We start from the raw sequence: 23,671 nt of genomic DNA, 5'->3' as shown, positions 1-23,671 counted from the left end.
ATATCCCTGTGACCTGGTCTCCTACTAGTTCTGTTTGATGCCTCCTAGGTCAACTGAACACAATCACAACCATAAGCTCACAATTCTATGAAATTATCTGCACAGGGAAAAACAACCCTTCCAGGGAACTCACCATTTACTGTGGTACTTTTAAAGGCAAGCTTATCACAAAATTAGATTCCAATTTCCAAATGTAAGCCTTCCTTACAGAACTACTCATAAAGCCTACCTCTGTAACTAAATATTTATATAATGCTGTAACTCAACATAAATACTTGTACTCTAAAAGTCTGTGTGCGTGTCTCTATTTGATGCATGCCTCCATTTTTCTGAGTTTTTACTTCTCGATATATCATTTTTGCCATCAAATGCAGAGTCTTGAATGCAAAGCAGAGCTCACTGCTGGCAGCTTGAAAGCAACAGAAAGAGTAACAAAAGCAAAACCAGTACAGATTCAAGCTATGCTGGGACACAAAGTAAATCTTGCAAGTCCCTGCAGTTTCTAATATTTAATTGTAAACCAAATCTAAATACAGCTGTATTTTATCACAGAGTTAATGCATACTAGAGGGCACCTGTATCTAGATATTGAAAGAATGTACATGGACAACCTAGGGACTGGACCACCTATTTTCAACAGCAGGCATCACCTTCACGTAATGCGAACAGTCATCTTTAAGAACCTTCCTGATCTTTCCCTGGGAAAGACGGAATTTTTCCCTTCAATCACTGACACTGTGATTTCAAAATTTTTAAAATAGTATCAAAGTCTACAAAATTTACCCAAAGCCATAGAATAGAATCATAGAATCATTGTGGTTGGAAGAGAACTTCAAAATCATCGAGTCTAACCATTAACCCAACTCTGGCACTAAAACACATCCTTGAGATCCACGTCTATGCATCTTTTAAACACCTCCAGAGCTGGTGACTCCACCACTTCCCTGGGCAGTCCCAATGCTTCAAAACCCTTTCCAAGAAGAAATTTTTCCTAATATCCCATTTTAACCTTCCCTGGTGCAACTTGAGGCTGTTTCCTCTCATCCTGTCATTTGTTACTTGGGAGAAGAGACCAACACCCTTCATGCTACAATCTCCTTTCAGGTAGTTGCAGAGAGCAAGAGTCCACCTTTATTATGTTGAGTCTGTAAAACTTCCAAAGAATTACTATTAAAAAAGGGGAAATTTATGCCAATGAAGCAAGAAATAAGCACCACTGTCATGCTGATACTTAGAAACCCACGTTTCCTAAGAGATCATACATAGTGTTGACTGTACGCAAAGAAGGATTTATAGTATGACTGGTTACATAGAAATCTGCAACTGAAGTGACCAAGAATCTAACAGAAGAGCTAGAAGTTGTTTTAGTTATTGGCATATTCCTCCCTTTTCCATCACCCTCCAAGGGGGAAAAAAACCTCAACAGTTAGGAATTCAAGTGTCCATTTTCCTATCAACCTTTAACATAGCACTACAGCCTTACCCTAAGAGGCAACAGAACTATACTAAGTCTACAAACTTTGACCAGGAAGTTCTATTCAAAACTTCAATGTAAGAGGGAACACAAAAGAAGACACAGACAGGTTATCTGCTCCAGAGTGAATTATCTTATATCCATGCGCAAGCAGAAGAGTTAAAGTAAGCGGAGCTGTCAAGCGTGGTTCAGGAATGGAAGTATATAAATACAATTATTCCCCCATCTGTTATATCAACTGTAACTGTATAAAAACCAGACATTGTCTACTTTCAAGTTTAGAACTTTACCACAGTAAGAAATGTATAGGACAAGCTCCTCAGAAGAACGACATACTCTTTATTACTACCTTATCTTTTTTTTTTTTTTTTTAAAGCAAGACAGAAGAACATAGTTTTTCCTGTAACACCTTTAGAGAAAAATAGTTAGAAACACACACACACACACAAAATCAGAACAGTCAAAATTGATTTTTATATATATGTTGCATATTTAGAAATAACAGGCTATTTCCTTTCCATTATTGATGTGAAGATGCAATCCTACTTCACAGAGGATTAACCAACAAATGCCATCTGTGCTGATTACATGTAGCAAGCTAAGTTCAGCAAGACTGAGGAAAAAAAAAATATCAAAGAACCAACACAAGTGGGGGGGTGGAAATTCCTCACTTTTCACATTCTGATGCCCTCCTGTAAAGGAGTTATGCCAACCAACACTCGCAAGAGTTCATTCACTAAATCATCCTGGAAACAGATGAAGCTGGTTCAGATTAATTTCCTTTAAGAAACTTACAGCAAGATACCTGGATCCTCATCCAGGCATAGCTGCTTCAAGAGGTGGGATTTCTTAAGAAAAAACACCTAAAAATCTCAACCTCATACTAAACTACATCCTCTCTGTTTTTCTTTTAAATAATCTTTTGACTTGCCTTCACCATTACCACACCCTCTAGTTTTGCTTTCTTCCCGTTTTCCCTGGGCTTCCCTTATTCTATCTACACAGAAAAGACAACAGGTTTATCTTCAATATGCAGACAGCAGCTTTCTGTTCTCTGTCTCCCTTTTTGCTTTGTTTTCCTGTTTCCAGTTGAAGCTAATGGCTAGAATTCTTACTCTGGTCAAATAGCTAAAGCTTCTAATGGCTTTCAACACAGGTCCTAAATATCTTCTATTTTACCACAAAACTTCATTCTCAAGGTCCTATGGCAGACTGTAATTAAATAAACTAAAAGTTGGACACTAACTTCTGATTAAGGGCTAGAATTAATGAGCGCTATACAAGGATGCACCATACAGAAAGGAAAACATTCTCCCTTGTGGCATTTCAGACGTTTTTTTGCAAGTCAGTGACCTCCAGCTGTCACAATACTTACACTTGGCTTTTCCCAGTATCTTTCATGAAAGGCTCTCAAAGCACTTGAGTATGTTTCATCGCCAGCAAAAGTTCATGACAGCAAATTCTGTCTTAAAGATCTCAACTTTATTTCGTTGTTCTTGAGGATTAATATCCAAATTAGAATGTGAAGTAGTCTTATATTTAAGACATTATCAATCATGACTTGAGTTCCACTGTGAAATGGTACATAGGTACTTGATTTTTCCATTTCTCTCAAAGATTCTTTACAAGGCCACCAAGGAAGCAGAAGTTCCCATGAACTCAGTAGTAACAGAACCAGACAGAAGAGACTTCAGTAAAAACAAATATACAATCATAATTTAAAGTTAATACATAAAGATTTGACAAATCAGGTATCAGAAACAGAATCATATCCAATAAATGCAGGTCAGCATTATTTAATTAAAACCAGGCTTTTGTTAAATGCAAGTAAGTTAAGGGCAAGCAGGTGCACCCAAAGAGCCAGTTCCAAGTCATATTACCTCAACTGATTTAAGCTTAAAAAAAGCAATGCCACAAACACATAACTCAATATACACAGGAGTTCAGATTTCTTCATGCACTTCATCAAATTCAGAGCACTGGGGTGACATTTCATCGGTAAAATTAAATATTCGATGAATTTGTATTCAAACAAGCGCCTTCTCAAGTAGCAAGACAAGCCACTTAAAGTCTCAACTCTGTTGCATGAGTAACAATATTTATGCAGGATAACTTGCTCACACACATCAGTGAATTACACATAAATACTTGATTTTCTTTTAAAAATAATCCTTGCACACTAATTGCTAGATTCTCTTTTAGATTTTTACCCCGTAGAGCTAACCAGTTTATTTTTTGCTAACAACCCTTCATTTCTTTCCCAGTACACAAAATGAAACCTACTCCACTGTCAATAATTCTTCCTGTTAATTCTTGGTACAACTAAAAGTTTGAGGAGTTACCTCAAGGCACAGAATTTATGTCAATATTCAAAGAATAAGCACCTAGTTTTAGCACAAGTAAGACAAGCCAAAAGGCAAGCTAGACCAAGGGAACTGTTTCCTTTCTCCTGTTCCCTTTTCTTCAGAAAAGTCCCTGCAAAAACATGTCATCTCTATTGCTGCAGGTTTCTAGGGATATCTTTTCAGAAAAAACTATATCGTATTTTTACATCACAGCCCAAGACCTTAATTGATTTGAATCATGGCTACTTGAACAGGGCTCTCATTCGTTTCAGAATAATCCAACATCCTGACCTAGCCAGCAAAAAGTTTGATTAGCTTCCCCTCTAATACTGAGTCATGAACAGCACAGTTTGGTCATGCCTGCTAATCTCTTGTATTGACTACAGCATGAATTGCAGCACGAAACAAAGTTGTCTAAACGGACAACAAAAAGCAGCACCAGAGAATAACCTCTTTGAAATACAGGAACAGCAGACATACACAAAATACAATCAGACTGTGACAAAATAAATAAAACATGAACCTCAGCGACAGACAAGGTGACAAAGCACAGGGAAGAGCGCAGCAGACTAGCGTGGCACTGCGTTCAGCTGCTTGCTCTCTGCACCACCAGCACAACAGAGCTCTGAAAGCACACAGCAGATTCTACAGCAAGAACAAACACACTTGACTGCTGTCCTGTTTACACCAGGATAACTATAAGGACAATTGTGAGATTTGGACTCCCTCTCCCCAGCTAAAATATCTCATGGTTATCTTCATTGGTATGACTTGTTTTCATAAATACAAATTTTGCTTACCTGATGCCGAGTTCATAATGTTCTGCTGCACAGAAGGACTGGTGGGAGCTGTAACGTTCATCTGGGAAAGCATGGCCTTCCTAGGGTCTTGCCATGTTGTCGTTTGATCAATGTGACTAAGACAAAACAAAGCAAGAGTTAGGACAACCAGTATTCACAACAATGACCAGCTAGCACAGAAAGTTTTAACAACAGAAGGTTAAGCCTGCCAACAACAGCCACATTCAAAACCAAGCATGAGCTGTTTGGATTCTTTCCAAGCATCAGGGTATGCCAGATTATCAAACCTTTCCTCTGGCCACCACCACTTTCCCAACAAACAGCTGTAGCAATTAGAGCTGGAGCAATGGTGAGATAAGGCTCAACATGAATATCGTAATCTAGACCATAAATATAAACAAAATTTTCTCTTCCTTTGCTAACTGATTAGTTACTTGAAGTCACATTTAAAAATGCCAGAGTCTTTCAGGCCAAGCCAGTTATGTCTGGAATCTCAAGCACAGTCCGGTAACTTGGTATGGTGAGTTCATATTCAGCGCCCCGGAGTTGTAATGAACTAGCTAGTGAGTAATCATTAGTCTTCCCAAACTGTCTGTGCACAGACCACATCCTCACATTATTTCATGGACTGCTCCCCCCACCACTGACAACTGAACTGTCTTCTCTCCATGGTAATTTAAGTAACCAGTCACTAGAGCAGTAATATCAGTGATGTGCAGCTGCCTCTCAACTTCATGTGAAAAGCTGAGGGCAGTTGGACTGTCGAGTAACTCCACCAGCCCTCTGCAGAGCCTAACTACAAAACTTCGGGAGCTTAGATTTATCAGTCTTGAAAAACCTGGAAAGTACAAGCAGCACTGTCATTCACAAAAGTATTCAATTCACTGAAAATATAAAAGTGCAATGAATGATTACTTCACCTTCTGAGTATGTGATTAGCATACTCTGCTAATGAATAACAAATGCAAGCTAATCATAGCAAGCACCAACTGTATCTTGATGCCATTAAGCAATGCTGCTCCAAGTAGTACACGTGGACAAAAATAAGACTAATAATACACACTGAACTTTGACAACAAAGCTTGTTATTGATTCACTTAAAAGTGGTAACAATCAAAGCTCATGTTCAAATAGTATTGTCATCAATTAGAATCCAACGCATCGCTAACTTTGTACCATTCTTTCCTTATATTAATAATCCTTAAAAGGTTACTTTTTTCTGGATTACATGGAATGCCCATTTTCATTTACTTCAGCAGAATCACAACATTTAAAGCTGCAATATAAATTCTTCTGGTGATCTCTGTTCAAAACTATCAACTCCAACTCATGCCTCTGCTTTGTATCCATGTCTTACATTGTGTTTTTATATATCTTGTTGGATCAACATGTATCTGTACTGAAATATCAATCATGCTGTAAATTTTCCATCTTTTTATTAGGATTAAATAATAATTGTGCAGCAATTGTTCCTAATTCACAGCTTATTCTGTTGTTGTTGGGATTTGTTTGTTTGTTTTTTAAGTATATTTGAGTTGATGAGCTGGTACTGTGCTATTTCAGACATTCTAAAGGCATAAATAATACAGACTGGGTCAACTCAAGACCAGCATCTCTGTGGACACTGACATCTGATCTTGTCACCCTGTTCTCCGTCAATAAGAAAGGGACCTAAATCCACACCATTAGGATGTAATTCATTTGATCATTTCAAGGAACATACTGAAGGTGAATCAGGCCTATTTTCTCCCTGAAGAAGAGAACCTAAGTTAACTAGGTCAAACACATTGACGTTAGAAGAGATGAATCCTAACTTTATTTACGTATTTGCATGACCACAACATCCAAAAGCTCTGGTCATAAATTAAGACCTAATCATACGTCAAACTGGACAAACAAAACAAAATAGTATTTTCTCCCTGCCATAAGCAACTAATTGCTATGCCTAGAAACTTACCAACGAAACCCTTGACTCCAATTGATAAAACCGGGCTCCACTGAATTAATTAACATTTTGACATGTTCTTTGGTGTTCAGAAAGTTGGTATTTTCCCAAAAATACTAAATTTTGTAACTACCTCATCATTTCAAACAAGTGAGAATGAACAGATGCAAATTGAGAAGATCATAAAATGCGGTAGTAGTCTCCAAGATAATTACTTATGGAGAATTATGTATCACATTCTAATCATTGAAGGGAATGTGGTATTATAAGGTAGAAAGTATCAGAGTGGCTTATTTAAAAGGCTTTAAGTTATGTGTATTTTACCCTCTCTAAACATACACACAAACAGTTCCAGGTCACGGAGTTACAGACATGCTGTATCATGGTCACAAAATAGGCAGGAAAGTTATCTGTACAAAAATATAATAGTAAACAAAGCTGTACTTTGTGCGCATGTGGCAACTACTGACAGTTTTCCCTTGTGTACAAGGAAACTCCTCATTACTAGAGTGTCAATTAAAATGGTGTCCCTGCCACATTTGTTTCCACAAGACAGCTCATTTAACACAGGTACTATTAAGCACACTGTGTCTTGGGTTCACCTCCTTTCCAGTATTCAGCTCCACTGAGAAACATGCCACATACAGCAAGACTTCTTTATTTCCTTTTTAGCCTATTTATTTACAAAACAGGGCACAACACAGTAAAGACTGCCCTATATAATACATACTGGACTACATGTAAATCTCTATACTGGAGAATTATTTTTTTTTCACTTTTCTGCTAGCCAATTTTGCAAAGCAAGGAAAGCAGGTAAAGATAATACAGATGTAAAAACATTACTGCACAGTAATGCTTCACAGACTCTGTGTTTAAAGTACAGTACCAGCATGTGCTACTCCTCCCCTCTATTTCTGATTTGTTATATTTGCTCAACTCAGTTCTGGGAACAGTGGAAACGGAGAAAACAAAACTGCACCCATGATAACACATTAATTTATTTCTATTTAACGCCTATAAAAATGCATGTAGCACTATGAACTTATATGTACCTAAGGTACATATTTTTTAGGCTTTGTTTTTATAAGCTATTGGAAAGTAGAGTAAAAAACAGAGGAATACAGTTGCCTCACCACATTACAGAACCATTTTTTGCAGTTGACTGTAGGAGCACACTGAAACAACATTCTCCAACTTTTCCAAACCTGTCTGAATACGGGATAGATGAATGGACTGTGGAAGAAGCAATTTTAAAAGCACCCCAGTTTTGAGCACAGAGACAGCACTATGGGTTCCTCAAGAATGCTTAAGCCTGCCCTGCAGAGTACAGCTCCCACTAACAGGGAGTTGTTCACATAAATAGCTATTCTAGGCAGCAGCAGCTTCCAGCTTTTCCCCAGCTGAGTATCACTTGAGAGAAGTCAGCATGTTCCTTGCTTTACCAACTCAACTCCAACCAGTCATAGTCTTAGAACAAAGAGCCACAGAATGAAACTCTCAGTGTAAGCAAGCTGGTGCCATTAAAATCATACTAATCATACGTTGTATGATTAGATTACTAGCTCAGTAAGACAAACTCTTTGTCACCCCTCCCTCAGCTCTGTGCTCCTGACCTACATATTCATTTCCCTCAACACCTTTCTTTTAAGCCTCCCTCAAACCACAGTCCTTACACAGATCTCACCTGCTCCACGTCCTGTGTTTCTGAACACCATGTACTAAGAAATCACCCAAAACATGTCACAACAGACCAGTTCCTTGCCACAACTTCCAGATCATGCTCATCAGCTTACAGAATACAAAGCAGGCAAACCTCCACTTACACGGATGAAATGTTAAATAAATCCTAGTGCTACAAGAAGAACATAGGTCTTCATTTTCTTCAATATCTGCAGCATGTGCACCAGAATAACCTACTATAAACACTATGTATTTCTCATTATCAGTTTGAGTACAGAAACAGGACATTCTCCACAGGTAGAGATCTTTTGCCCTGTTTTGAGCAGTAGTGCAGGAAAGGTCTAAGTGGACATCACAGGAATTCCGACACCAACACCACAATATCTTTCCCCGCACTTTTCCATAGTAGCTGCATTACATGACAACTGCCCCAGTCCTTACACTTAGTATCTTAGTATCTTCTATTTTACATGACTTGGGGCACATCATGATAAAGCGCTACCATCAACCTCAATTAAAAAAAATAGCAAATTACATCAAATCAATGAAACCCATACCTCACAGTCATTATATTTATTACAGTACTATTAAGTGAAACTTAAATTCCACCTACTCATGAACAAGAACCACAGTTTTGAATTGTGTGCATAGAAAAAAATGAGTAAACAGTCTTGGAATTAAAACCACCATCTCTAGGACAATCAAGAAACATAAGACATTTTACTACATAGAATAAATTCTGAAATGCAAGTTCTAGCTATCTGGTACTATTTATTATTGTTCATTGATGTCTAGGTGATGCAAATTCTTGTAGAATCAGACAAATGTTGTATAAACTAAGGAAATCAACTTCGACTGTACCATTAGGTACCATATAGGTCTATGGTAATCGGCCTTAGAAAAACAAAGCTAAAACACCCTGAACATGCTAAATATTTGTTAGCAAACTTGTATCAATTCTCATACCAAGAAGAGTGACTGTCCCAAGCCACACCACTCCCCAGCAAAAAGCGCTTTCAAAGTGCTCTGCAATACAAAGAGAATCAAGATGCCTCTCCCCACCCACCCCAAGTTTCACAGTCATATACAAATTATTTACACATTGACAAGAACAACTCTAAAGAAAAGAAAAATGTTCTCATTTTATGCACTCAAAGAACACTTCTGTAGTTATTAAGAACTGGAAGTTCTAACTGAAAGAAATCTTTATTGCCATTAAACACTATCACATGACAGAAGATTGGTCAGATTCAATTTCTAACCTAATTTTACAGAGCTGGTAGTTTGCGGTTGGTGGCTGTTGTTTTTGTTGTTGCTGTTGTTGTTGGAGGGGGGGTTGGTTGGTTGTTTTTTAAACTATGTTGGAAAAGGAGCAGGAAATCCAGAGGCAAAAAGAAAAAAATCGCATTTGTAACTTTTTATCGAAAACAAGCTTTAGATGCTAAACAGATTAATAAAATTAAATCATTCCTAAAAGCAGAGAACTGATCTGCCTTCACACAAGCTGTGATACACCTTCTCATTTGTACTCCCATTGCTGCACCGAAGACATGAACTGTATTACTGAAAGCCATAGCAGAAATTAGCATACAAAGGACACTCAAAAAGTGACTTAAATCCTTTGAGAAAGGCTTAGCTGGGAGCCCTTCAGTTTTGATATTCTGTAGTATTTATTGCAACTGCAGTGCCCCTGTTGGTAGGTACGCTTTTCAAGGTTATGCTGAGGACTCCATTCATAGAACAGAATTCTCACTCATTATGAAAACCATGATGCTTTTTTCCTCTTTTTTTTTTTTTTTTCTGCTTTTTGCATAAAGACACCTTATATATCCTGCAAATCTGCTGTGTCACTTGTAGTGAGAACTTTCACAATAAAGCATCTTCTCAGAAGAGATACTATCATCATAAGCAGGTCAGCAATTGCCAGGTTATTTTGTTAAATGGGTGACATAAATGTGCTATTAGGAAGCAAAAGATAGTGAAGAGATAATTAAAGGTTCAGTACCAGATGAACATACTATATGAAATGTCTGCAACAACAAAAAACCTCAAGAAATCTCATCTACACATAAAAGCATACAAATAAGGCAGAATAAATCACCTGTTGTTTCCCTTTGCGTTTGGACATGATTCTTCATAATAGCATATTTGAAAAAAAGAGTCACAAAAGTTTAAAAAGACAAGTTGTTCTTCAGTATAAAGCATCGCCATAAAAAACTACATGAGCACCTCTCAATAAAGTAATGCTTGTGTTTTACAACGTAGACAAGCTTTATGTTTCACATCTGTGAGAAAATTTTTTCCAGTCTCTAATGAAGTTAGAGATGGCTAACTTGGTTTTCAGATTTTTTTGAGCTAATTTAGGAATTCACTGGAAAACCTATTTTATTAAAAGCAAAACACAAACACACACCACTGACCACATCATGACAGACCTACCAAGCTGCTGACTTGGTGTTGCACACTTTTGGCGTTGGGGATGTGGAGGAAAGTTTCTGTGTAACACAAACAAGCGCAGAAATGACGTTAAACCTAATTATTTTCTTAACTTGGTGTGAAATTTCGACTTGTAATTATATCCCAAACATGAACTGCTCCATCAACAAGTATGTCATATATGATTCTGTTTAATCTTAAATGACTGAGCTACAGATCCTATTCTTTCATTTTTCCTTTGTCTTCCTAACCAGCCGATTTCCTCAATCCACATAATGCATAACTTTCTGAAAAGTTTTCCCTTTTTACTTCTTTTCATCTGCAAACTTTCAAGACTAGATGAATCATGACCAGAGTAAGTTTCTCCTCATAAATGCCATTACTGAATTATTTTAGAGCTATCGCCAGGACATTTTAGTACATCGGGACTTGATATATAAACTGAAAATCAGAGGTGACATGTGGAGAAAGTATTTCTGCTCTTCAAATTACCATTAATTGTCTATAAACCAAACAAAACCACCACAAAACAATAACAACATCATAAAAAAAAATCCAAACTAATGTTGCCAAATCTTATATAAAGTCACCCTGTGCATAGGTGGTGTAAGCTACCTGCACTATATCCACCCACGTATCATTCTAGCAGGCAGAGAAGAAACCAGAATACCTACTTCTGCAGAGGCCGAACCTCTACAGGAGAACCAGAAATATGTGGTGGTGTGACCATAGAGTAGTTACAAAAGTGACAGCACCTACTAAAGAACAGAGCTAGATGGAAATCCCCCAAAAGGCTGGCAATAGCTAGAAGGCCACTGTCGGTCTAACATGGCAGGTGGGCTGGGGGACCCCACAGGTGAATTTTCCACAATGCAGTTTAGACATGGGATGAAAGAAAAAGTTTAGAGCAGAAACAGCCTTGGCATGAACTGCTCCAGTTACCACTCTCAAAAACTGGAGTGTAGCACGCAGAGATTTCTGAGTTATGGCTGATGATGCTCTTAGGATATTACACACAATGGGGTGGATTCAGCCTTGCCTGAGGGTAGAAGCTGTGACATTCTTTGTGCACCCTTTTTTCTAGACTATTCAGGCCATTTCAAGAACTGGGAAAGACTAAAAACAGGAAACTGAGTCTTCAGCAATATGGGCCATTTTTAATTAGGTGTAGCTGACTTTAAAATGAAGTACATTTCTTTGCAAATGATGTAACAAAGTTACACATTTATACCTTAACAGCATTAATACATTGTTTGAGATGACACAAATTTTGATTCCAAGCAGCAACAGCAGAGAGAAAAGCCTGAAGGGGAATAAGACAGCTCTGTTAGCCAAGATCTGTACCCCCAGTTCAGTCCTCCATAAACACTTCCCTACATTTGCACCCTTATTAGACAAGGAGACACACTTAAAATGGCCCAAGATCTTTTAAGCACTTTTCAACTGTCTTTGTAAATAACACATCTAACAAAAGGAAAAGCTGTTGGTGACACAGCAACAAAAATCTCACCTGCTGAGAGATGAAATTCTACCCATTGCTTGGGAATGCACTGTGTTTCCACTTGTCCTCTCCATATTAACTTGCAATATTTCCTTAGGTTTCAGGATTATTACAGCTTAATATATATAAAAGCACATAGCAGTAAAATTCATAGCCTCTCAAACTGTTTCCCAAAAATATCAGAAAAATAACACCTAAAATTTGTAGCACAGTTTGTCTCCTAAGGACAGTCATGTTCTCCAGCCATGGCCTAATTGCTTCAAAGAAACAGAAACATAGATAAAAGTATCTGAATACTGCTGCAACACATGCTATGGTTGTATTTTTCAATCTTCCATATTCTTTCTTCTGCTTGACAGGTCTTTATGCATTAACTAAACAAAGCTGGTGTTGGACTACTGCATCTATGCTACTGATGATGTCCTCACCAAACCATACCCCACAGGCAAAGGATGACAGAGAGCACACTGGCGATGTGACAACAGCTTGCAAAAGCACACCTTAAAATCTACATGCAGCTGCAGTGTGTGTCCATGTGTTGTGCCACAGCTGTGATTTCATTAACTTTGAGAAGGAACACAAGGAAAATGTATGAAAATGGTGTGTACAAACATGCTGTTGGCCAGGTGGGAAGAGAGCCTGGCAGAGCTTTAGCCCCTTAATCCGAGTCTGAAATAGAACCATATACGCTATCCCACATATTCACAGTCTTAGGCAGCATGAATTCATTCAGCAATTTAATGGTTTGAATCTGAACTAGAACAAAGCAGTAAGAGGAACTGAAATGCCTGAAATATCTCTGACTAAGGTCTAATTGGTGCAGAAATAGATTTTGCACTAAGAATCAGGCAAGTTCTTCTACAAATCCCTCTAGAATTTATTCCTAGAGCAGTTGCAGCTTGCCAGTGACTAAGAGCTACCAGAAATTCTGGAAAGCACGGCCCATAAAGCCATGGACACTGACACATTAAATAATTTTTACAGATACATAAAATATAGCATTTGAGGCAATCAAAGGCAGCCTTCATTAGCACTGGCCTGCATGCAGACAGTGCACAATGCATACATCAAGGACTTAATACTAAGCTTACTATTCTGATTCTAAACACCTTGCTGGTTTGGAGTTGCAGAACAGCACTGCCCTTCTAGGCAAAGTGCTCAGAAAGGTCCCCACTCCAAAGTGTATCGTGCTGAAATGGACGGTGGGTAGCAGGCAGTCGAATCACACATGCATGACTAATACATGAGATGAAGACATGATATGATGTTCAAAGGTTTGCCGGGGCGTATTACCACTTTTCTTATGATGTACTCTTTAAACACGTGCCACTTGTCAAAGCAGAAATTGCAGTAATAACATGCTTATTTTGCATTTATTATTCCTTTTCTTCCTGTCCCTTCTCCCACCCTTCACTCAAGGACCTGATCTTAAAAAATAAGGTTAGTATGACAACACTAAGTAGTATTTAAATTGATTCTCAAAAATATGGTTCTTGGATTCCTCTGTGGATTTCCCAAATAAAATAAAATAATTCTCCAAGTTTAAAAACAACAACAACAACAACAAAAAAAGAGCATGAGAGCGTTTCATTTCCAGAGTCCTTTCCATTACTTTGAAAACTGTAAGAAACAGCAGTGTTGCAGAGACCAAGAAGAAAAGTTCTTGCTCTTACAACCCTCGTATCAGTTCAATTCGTCCCCAAACTCTGTAATGGACTAAATGCTGTGATCACTTTTCTATATCACCAGATTTATTTCATTTTAAGCTTGCTCTCTTGGTTCCACAGCTGAAAAAGCTGCTGTACTTAATTAAAGCCTCCCCCTTCTCTTTACCCTGCCCCCAAAGTTGACAAGTTCGCTTCCCTGTCACTCAGTATCTGCAGAATTCAGTTTTTTTTTTCCTCTCCTTAATTTTAAATGAAAGAGATAAAGATATTTCACCAAGGAGGGCAAATCTAAAGGAAGAACTGTTTCTACTGCCATTTCACATGACACTACTGCATTTGTTTAACTTTCGCCCCTGCTTAGCAAACACAGTAGACCTTCTCGAGATGCAACCATTCTGTCTTCTCTAACACTGAAGATTAAACAACACTAACTTTCATATTATTAAGAGAAGGGCAGATGATTTTCAGAAGCGATGGGCCATAGAATCCTTTATCACTTTCTTGCCCTTTTATCTCTGAGATCCTATCTCATTTCTCTCTCCCTAGTTAGCTCTTAAAAGGAGACAAAGGAAGCAAGAGAGAAATCAAATGCTTTCTTGCATGAACAGGAGCCAGGCAATTTTACAGCCCTTTTTATATACCCTGTTTTTGGTTGCCTAAAGGTTTTCAAGTCAAAGGGGCCTGCCTAAGCATGCTGCAATAAAAGTTGATATAGCCAGCTGCCTTAGTATCTGAAGGGGGTTCCTAGCAATCCTGTTGAGTAACCCTGAGGCTAACCACCACCAAGGAAAACAAAATATTAAGATAAAAAGATGCTTTAGGTTGTTTCCTTATTGCTCTAAGTAGGAAGTCTCAGAGGGCAGTTCAGACTGGTTCGTTGAGTGTTCGGGCAATGATCGCTCCCAGATGGCCTTGACAGGATGGGCTGACGCTAAGAAATCATTAGGTAGGACCTACTGGAAATGAGAGCATAGTTTTCTGCTACAAGGAGTAAGTGAACCTGTTTTTCTTGCCATTAAAATCATCAATATTGATAACTATTTTAATGTATGCTTCAGAACTGACACTTCTCACCTTGAATCAATCAGCTGTTTAGATGCTCTCAGTTTTAGTTATACAAACATTCTTCCCCCTCATTTGAGACTGTAGCTTAAGCAAAAAACAAATCCTCTACTTCCTTTCCTTATAATTGAATGGTTTTTCTCCTTTTTTTTTTCCTTTTTCCACTTCCACTTCCTGTATTACAGCTTTTTTCGTCCTTTTTTTAACTCTTTATGAACACATCTCAGGAAAAGCTTTTTACTTTTACAATTCAGACACACACTACGTGCTGCTGAGGTTGGAGGCAATTATTCCTGTCCCTGACGACTTTGCAGATTGCCATAAAGCAAAGACCAAAATCTTCCAACAAGTTGCTGCCTGAGTCAGTACTTGCGAGCAACCTGCTCAGCCAACTCTGGGCAATCTTGCTCGCTGTCTTTTTCGCCAGCAAATTATTCTTTATCTCCCCCCACGCTTCAGCCCCCCGGAGACAGGTTTCACACGTTGCATTGCACCACAAGCAACAGATTTCTCGGCACCCAGATACAACACGTTGTCCAAAGGCTACGCTTTGAAAAGTTATTCTTATTTATCCATTTAACTTGGGTGGCAAAGTCAATAGAGTAAAAGCAGGAAACGAGATTAAGCTATTTAGATTATATAATTTAAAATGACAAATGTAATAATTAAAGGTATAGTATACTTAAATATAATAACTATTGTATTTATTTTTTTTAAAGTGACCTAAAAATGTTTTTCAGGTTCTATGTTTTCAGGTTCTACGTTTCTCTTCACCAGTCAGAGTTTTAAGAGCATCAGTCTAAAAAGTATTTCAGAAGCCAATTGTTAAATAAATAATGCAAAATAAACCTAATTTTGAACTCAAATTTCATTGCAAGTTTCACAAGTTATCAAACGGAAATTTGTTTCTATTTTGTTTTACTATTAAGAATTTGAGGAAGTAACAGACAAAATTAAAGTTTGACAGTGAAATCATCAGCAGAAAAACAAACTCTACTTTCTATCAATAAAAAATAAAGACCCATCTATTATTTAAAAGAGGTCCTAAGATTTAATTTATTTCATTAAATCGATACAATAAATATAAGCATGTCAGCTTTTATGTAGTTGCTTTGCTTTCTGAGTATCTTTTGGTATAGAGGGAATTTAAAATATTGACTATGTGTTAAGCACGGGACTTTGTTTAAAAGCACATCACATAAATTACTAACAGTTGTTAAAGTACAAATTTCATTTAGAGATACTTAACAGCTTAGTCTTTGCCAAAATCAGTGACTACCATGTTTTATCAATAAACAATGAACTACCTGTTTAAAAACTGCCCTATTCTGAGATGTAAAACAGATCACTAAATAAAAATCACAGATCTCCAAGCTGCACTAGATTTCAGCAGATTTATCGTAAGAGCTAAAGATTCCAATAAATCCTAAATAACTTATAATTATCACCTTAACTTAGTATAAGCTAATTCGAAATTTAGAATCCCCATAGTCTTCATCTCCTACTAAGCAAGATCTGCCAGGGGGAAGGTATTGCTGCTGTGGGAGAAGGGGGAAGAACTTTATATTATTGGCATACCTTTTTTTAAAAAACATGTCCTCATAAAATATATTAGCATTTAAAATCCAAGCTTACTAGTAGCAGGCCTCGCTAATAAAATAAAGATATGAATACATTCAACCCACACGAGATGAGAACACAGGTCACACCAGAAGTTAGTTGTGTGTCTATTATTGGCTAACAACACCATTATAATCAAGCTCTTTCCAGCATAGTACCTCCAGCTCAGACTTCCTCAACCCAACCTTTACACTGAAACAGTATGGGGTTTATTTTCCTTTTAGGAATTGAGGCCAGCTCTTAACACAGGAACTTGCTCACCCTGTTTGCTGACGGTCAGTCAGCACTTCCCTGTGACCCGTCCCTTTCCGCCAGTCCCTTCCAGTTCCACATGCTGCCATTATCAACTTCCAGCTTTTCCTTTCTTGCCTGCAAAACTCACAAACCATTTCAGAGATGCCCTTGATGGTGAAGAAGCTTTTTTCAATCAGTATTAAGCCAGCTTGAACTCCTGGACAAACTGAGCTCTTTGAATCTCTTTCAGAAGACATGTTTTCTATAGCCAGACATCATCTTACCACCATTCTTCAGGGTTTTGTCCACCAACCAGGCAGCCAAAATTGTTTTAAACCCTTCAATTTAAACACAATCGTAAGCACAAGCTCTGAAGGTTGTTTAGATTTTTTTGTGTTTGCTTGAGTCTGGCTCACTCAGCAGCTCACATGTAAAGTTCCAAAGACAAAACATATTTGTTTCATAACCTGTGTTTGGAAGATACGGTCCTACTGACCTCAGAAGTGCCAATATGTACACAGCTGAGTAACAGGACAGAGCTCTTATGAATTTTAAGCAGTAAATTACAGAACAGAGTTAATGGAACAATATTCATCCCAATTACACGTCAACTTCTCACAATGAGGGCCCTTATTTAGTCTACCCCACGTACACCTGCTGGGACAAGCTGTGGGAACTGCAATCGAACACACAGTTATGACACGGCTCCATCACAGGGACTCCCTGTCACTGCAAACTGCAGAACGTATCTGCTCTTGCTCTTTAAACTCAGTAAACTAGATTGTAATCTTCAGATCAGAAGGAGATGCAAATCAGTACCTGCAGGCAAAAAAAGAATAGGAGTATATATGGAGAGGAGAATGAAACCCCCAATTCCTTTTCTAATTAGTATTCTTTCATAGTCATCCACAATTAACCTGCTAAAACCTAACGCTGAGCTAATATAATCCCTTTGGTCTGCACTGCTCCAGTAATTTCCAGTGTTCTCATAAAATGTCTGATCTGTATTTAGTTACCTGAATCAATTGCTTCTAATCACCACGTACTGAAAGCTTTTGAAAAAATACATCATTTTTTCACATGAATTTTGTATTCAGAATTACAGAAGAAGGAAACAAATCGCTCTGCTCTTCAGCTCCCAGTTTCTCAGTTTTGAACTCAGAGGCTTGAATAAACCAAAAAAAGTAAACATTTACCTGGCTAATGCTTTCTGAGCTGTGGTTTAACACTTTATACCTCCAGGTACCTACCCAGCAACTTCCTTCCAGAATTTATCACTCAAAGTTCAGCAGCAAACATGCACTGTTTAGTGTTATCTTCAAGATTTATTCTGCAATCACATTATATCACCACACAGGTCATAATTTTCAACTTTATCTCAAAACCTTTTAAAAGTAAACTGTACATTAAGAAGAAATAAATCTATTTCTAGATACAGTGACTCTAGTTCTAAAAATTGGCACATTACACCTTCAAGTCACTCTTCTCTGATACGTTGTTATCCTTTTAATATATTTTCAGAAACCTACTTCTTCAGAAAATTGTTACAAAATATTTATGTTCAAATGAGTCTTGAAAAGGACTGTTACAGATCTGAATATCATGTTCTTCTCTACAAGAAGCCCACTTGCATCTTCATGTATATCAAGAAGAACAAAATACAACAGCATTCAAAGGGCAGAGAATATGCTGCAGAAGACAGACAAAACATCCACTATGAAACTGGGAAGGTGGAGTTGAGTGGTTCTGTTTCATAGTCCCCAGTCCTCATCTCTCTGACTTTACTACTTATATTCTGAGCTCTTCAGGATTAAAGGGACCTTGATTGCCCTAGTCCTGTAATTTGGCGTTCTACCTGGTACTTCACGGAGTATCGGTACTCTACTATAGGGAACAGCTGCTTGGACAGCAAAAATCACCCAGGCAGCCCAATACCACTTTCAGAGAGGAGGAGGAGGAGGAAGCAGAGGAGGAGAGGGACCTGGAGACTCAGCACACTGCTGCTCACAGAACCAGCCAGGAACTGCTCTTCGCTCATTTTGTCAATGCTATCAACACAAGGGGTGGTAGGCAGATGTTGGGTTTGTCCCTTAAATAAAGTAACTGCAGTGAGACCATATCACACTCTAAGTACACACAAGACAAACAGATCTGCTGATGGAGCCACTCTGCTACAGTTTAGAAATTCATTGGTGATAAGTGACTTCAAGCAAATCAGTTCTCTGGCTATCTTCATCAGATGCCAAGTATCATATCTGAAAAATCACGGTATATGTTGGAGTAACAGCTATCCTGCAGGTAAAAGCTGCTGAAGAAGAGTTTGCGCAAAATAAATCATATCCACAGAAAATTTATGTGCATCCTATCCAGAACTGTGCAGAACTGTGTTTAGTTACTGAAAACTTGTAGCTATTTTGTGAGACAATGAAACTCACTAAAACTTCTGCATTTTCATAAAATTGAAGGGCACTACTCCAAAACAACACAGATTTGAAAATACAGCTTACCTGGCTCCATAGCTGTGGAGCTGATTATTTATTTTCAGTCACGTAAGAGAGAAGAAAAATCACTGTGAAACACTACAACAAAGCACTAGGGGTGATTAATTAGGGAGTGGCAGAGGAAAGGATGAAACATTAAAAGAAAGTGAATAGCTCAAGTCTAAAAGAGGAAACATGACTTGCAGAGGAATCTGGCAATCCGGTAATATCAACATCTCCTAAGGAGCCAAGCTTCATGAAGAGAAGTTGAAGTAGCCAGGGAAAGAGTCTGAAATCTGCAAGTTTACAAACCACAGGAAGAATTCTTGCCGAGAATGAACCAACTGTGAGTTCACTGGACGGAAATATATCAGTCTGGGAGATTAAACTGGGAGGCAGACTCACAGGAATGGAAGGAAGTACTGAATAAAATCAGTATGAACCCCCTTCTACTTTCAGGCAGAGGAAGAACACAGAGCACTTCAGCTCAGGTGGAAGAATTAAGTCAATTTACTGAGCAGAAAACTATCACAGAGGAGGAACACAACTTATCAAGAGAGACTAGGAACTGTAACAGAAGGATACAGCTGCATTTGAACATCAGCAGCTGAAGAACAGTAGAAAGAACATAATGAAGGAGAAAAGAAGATAAAAGTTGATATGATTTTTTTTTCCAATATAAGAACAAATTTGTTTGTTTCTAAATCCGTACAAGTCAAAATAAAACTTTACATACTTGCAGAGCAAAACAACTGTTCCTTCTATATAGCATCTGAAATGCATTGTAGGTATCAACTGACAAACAGAAAAAAATCATCAAAAGCAGCAAAACACTGAGTTCTGCAGTGAGAAATACAGGCCAGCTGCATAGAAGAAATGTCCACTTCTCAGTGCTAGAATTATTTCAAGTGTTGTACAGTTCCCTTCCTATCTCTTGAAAATCTTGCCCCCTCCTCCCTCACCTCAAAAAAAGGAAAACCTCCCTCACCCTCACATTGCAAATTAGATTAAACACTTTCACTTCACTGTAACTGGTAACAACAAAGATTTCCCCTTAGTTTTGAAAGAAAGGATTTTCTAAAATCATGCAACAAATATCCCAAGACCCTATAGAAATGTGCATTTATTCCATGTAAGGTGGTAACACTGCTCTCATTGCAGAGAAAGCCAGCACTGACTTAGCAGTTTTGTGTACAAAGCTGCCCATTTGCTCCTTGCTCCCCTTGTTTTTGCTTTGCTGATCAAAGGAGTTGCCAAGTTTTTTCTTTACCATTACAAGGCAGGAAAAATGGCTCTCCTCGGAGAGGCCCCTTGTGAGGGTCACAGAGGTCACTCCACAAGCCCTGGAGCCTGTTCTGGTGCTGGAGGGCTTGGCTGCCTTCCCTGCACTTACCCTGCATTTCCCCTCCTTCACAATAGTGCGCTGGTTATGGAAACTAAATATGAAAGAACGTGGTGGGGGAGGCAAGAATTTCTATGGAGACGCAGTTCAAAAACACTCCAAGTTTTGCTTGTTTGAGCAGCCTGGAAATCTAGCATTCTAGACCATTACATTTCCTTCAGGAAAAAACCTCAATTTCAGCATACACTCTCCTACTAAAAATCCAAAAGGGAAAAAAAAAGTTTGCTTTTTCTTAGAATACAAACCAATGCACATTGGTCTGCCTTGGTTTGGAAGAAGTTATTTCTTAAGATGTTTACTTGCCCCATCCCTGGATTTAATCAACTGGAACCCACAGGTTACACCCTCTTAATGAAGACTGATATGAAGCCAACTAATCAGGACTCAGATCTGTAGCACCTTCCAGCTCCTGAGCAGTATCACACCAGACACATTTTAAAAATCTTACAGAATATATGAAAGCTTATTTATAAGCAGACCCCAATTACTTTTAGGTTCTAAAGTTAAGTAATTAAGATATCTTGGAATACCCAGCAAAACAATCATTATGTTTCAGATGGTTGATTAAATACACTCCCCATTTTCTATAAATCAAAACCTACCAATCCACAGAGAGCCACAACTATTTAGGTTTTCCTTCAAGATAAAAAAATTTAACCTGTAGTGCATACTCTGAAAGCCCCAGCCACTTCAAAGCACCTATTCCTAGGAAACAGATTCAATGTTACTTTAAGTAGGGGAAAGCAGCATAAAATTTGTATATTGAAGAAGGAGGTTTTTGAGGCTTCATATTTTGGAGGCCCAATTTCACATCACTTTACAAATAAAAGTTTCTCAGGATTGCTCGAAAGTTTTCTTACCACCCTGAAAGTCAAGCCAGGCTCTTTCCTCTCTGTACAACTGTAGGTGTCAAGTTCTGCCTCCAGTGCCATCACCCAGATGTTTGGACAAGTGAAACCAATTAAAACTCAGCCATCAGTGTGTTTGATGCTGAACCCACCTCTGCAGCTGTTCTGAGTTCATTGTGTTACCAGGAGTCAAAAGTACTTCCAGAAGTAGTCAAGTTGTACAGACCCACTAACTAGATATTTCAACCTATTTAAGTACTCTCAAGATTCAACAATGCCCAGTAACAGAGAAGCTCATACTACAGCTTTTTCTCCCTAGGAGGAATTAAAAGGCTGCTTCTTCCTATCCAGTCACCTCTGCTCACAAAAACGAACCCTGTCTATTTGGAGACAGCAATAAATGACTGACAATGCCAGAATTCTAAAGAAACTAAGCTGAAAACACTAAAATACATCATTGAAGAAAAAATAGCGTAAGTCATACAAAAGCATAGAATTGTAAGGGGGATTTTTGACCCAGTTACTTTGTTCTATTCACCTATGAAAATATATAGCCAGAAGTCCAGACCCCTCAAGGGTTCTCCAGAACTGCTTAACCTACAAGTCCAGATTCAAATTCAGAAGCATCAGGAGAGCAGGAAGAAATCCACCCAACAGCCATACCATAACAAAAGCAACAAGTATATAGAGAGGAGCTGCACCTGATCATCATTAATATTTGAGACACTTGTAAAAAACAATACCAAATTCCTCTCTTCCTCTTTTGCAGGAGAGTTTTTACGACCAACACGTGCCTTTTTTCTTTTCAGATGGTGTAATAAGAGACACCATTTTTGCCTGAAAACTTCACCAAACCTCTCAAGCTTCTTTGGAGGTGGCTACAGAGGCCAGCACACCTAACACCTACCACGCCTCCTCAGCCCCTGTACCAAAGCCAGCTTGCAGAAGACACCGTCACCAGATCACCTGAAACATTCACAGTGCCAACAGATCACATATCATTCAAACTTGCCACAACGATAAAACCCAAGAGGAGAAAGAATTGAGTCAAAAGTCAGTAACACATACTACAGGGTGTTTCAAAAAGATGGACCCAATTTGAAATCGCTGTGTCTTTGAAACTGGATCCATCTTTTTGCAATACCATGTATTTTGGTGGCAGGCACACCTTTGACCACATTAGTATGGGACAAAAATTCTTAACCTTCTGGCTGATGTTGCTACGCAGACAAAAAGTCTCCCATGGTATATGCTGTGCAGATTAAGGCACTTCTGGCCTTGCCTTTCTTACCCAGTTGATAGAAGACAACAAACTTCCTTTAGCTGTCACCTACTGAATCCACACGAGGGGGCTCTGCTGATAGAACCACATTTTCTGAGAGGTTGCTACTTTGAGACTATTAACTCACTCCTATTGAAGGAATTAAATTCAGTATCTGGACAAGGTGGAGCAACATCACCTTACTGCAGCTCTTTTACTCTTATACACACCACAGCTAAGGGGCATGAAAAAAACCAAAAACTAAACAAATACTTAAAATATCCAAGGGTATCAAAACCAACAGAAGACACTAATAAATGAACAAAAAAAACCACCCTCTGTAAGCAGAAGGACCAAGACTCCACCCAAACCTGTAACATCGGAGAAGGCTAAAGTTCAGGACTATGGTTTTGTAAGTTTTTATGTTAAAAGTTCAGATTGCTGTAATTCTTTAATGATGACACAACTGGGCCAAGGAACAGACACACTGTAACCAGTCACTTCTTTCTGCTGTATGTATTGCAGGAGGAACTTCCAAGACAGTTTTGGAAACCAAACCCCTTCAAAAAGATATTTTAAAGAAAATGATGAGTAATTCCTGGATACAGGACTCAACACAAGAATCATTCAAGTGGATGTAGTATGAAGTGCCCTATATCAATCCCAAAACTGTATAGAAGAAAGATGTCCAGAGCTGCTGCCTTTTTTTTTTGAGCAAGTTAAAACTACAGAAAAAATGCTAAAAAAGAGCCCGAACACCTTTCTCAAAATTTGAATTGAAAGGAGTTTCATGTATGCCAAAAAGCTTAAACATTTCATTATGTACCTCAGTCGCTTTTAGTTTTATGACTTATGATGTAACCAAGAGGTCGATAAGCTCCTAATTTCTAAATTAACAAAAAATTACATTAATTGA

General features: G+C 38.3%; 1 protein-coding gene across 8 annotated transcripts in view; it reads right to left on the bottom strand.

Annotated features, from left to right (window-relative positions):
* YAP1 (Yes1 associated transcriptional regulator) overlaps nt 1-23,671 on the bottom strand; it is a 90,279-nt gene that overhangs the window by 37,294 nt on the left and 29,314 nt on the right. For all 8 annotated transcript variants that reach the window (XM_065832048.2, XM_065832055.2, XM_065832063.2 and 5 more), the window contains exon 3: nt 4,620-4,735. In XM_065832048.2, coding sequence (XP_065688120.1) covers nt 4,620-4,735 — 116 coding nt within the window. The remainder of the gene's footprint in view (nt 1-4,619; nt 4,736-23,671) is intronic.

This window comes from Patagioenas fasciata, chromosome 1 (genome assembly GCF_037038585.1).
Source record: "Patagioenas fasciata isolate bPatFas1 chromosome 1, bPatFas1.hap1, whole genome shotgun sequence".
Taxonomy (NCBI): domain Eukaryota; kingdom Metazoa; phylum Chordata; class Aves; order Columbiformes; family Columbidae; genus Patagioenas; species Patagioenas fasciata.
This window is presented reverse-complemented; position numbering and strand designations above follow the sequence as displayed.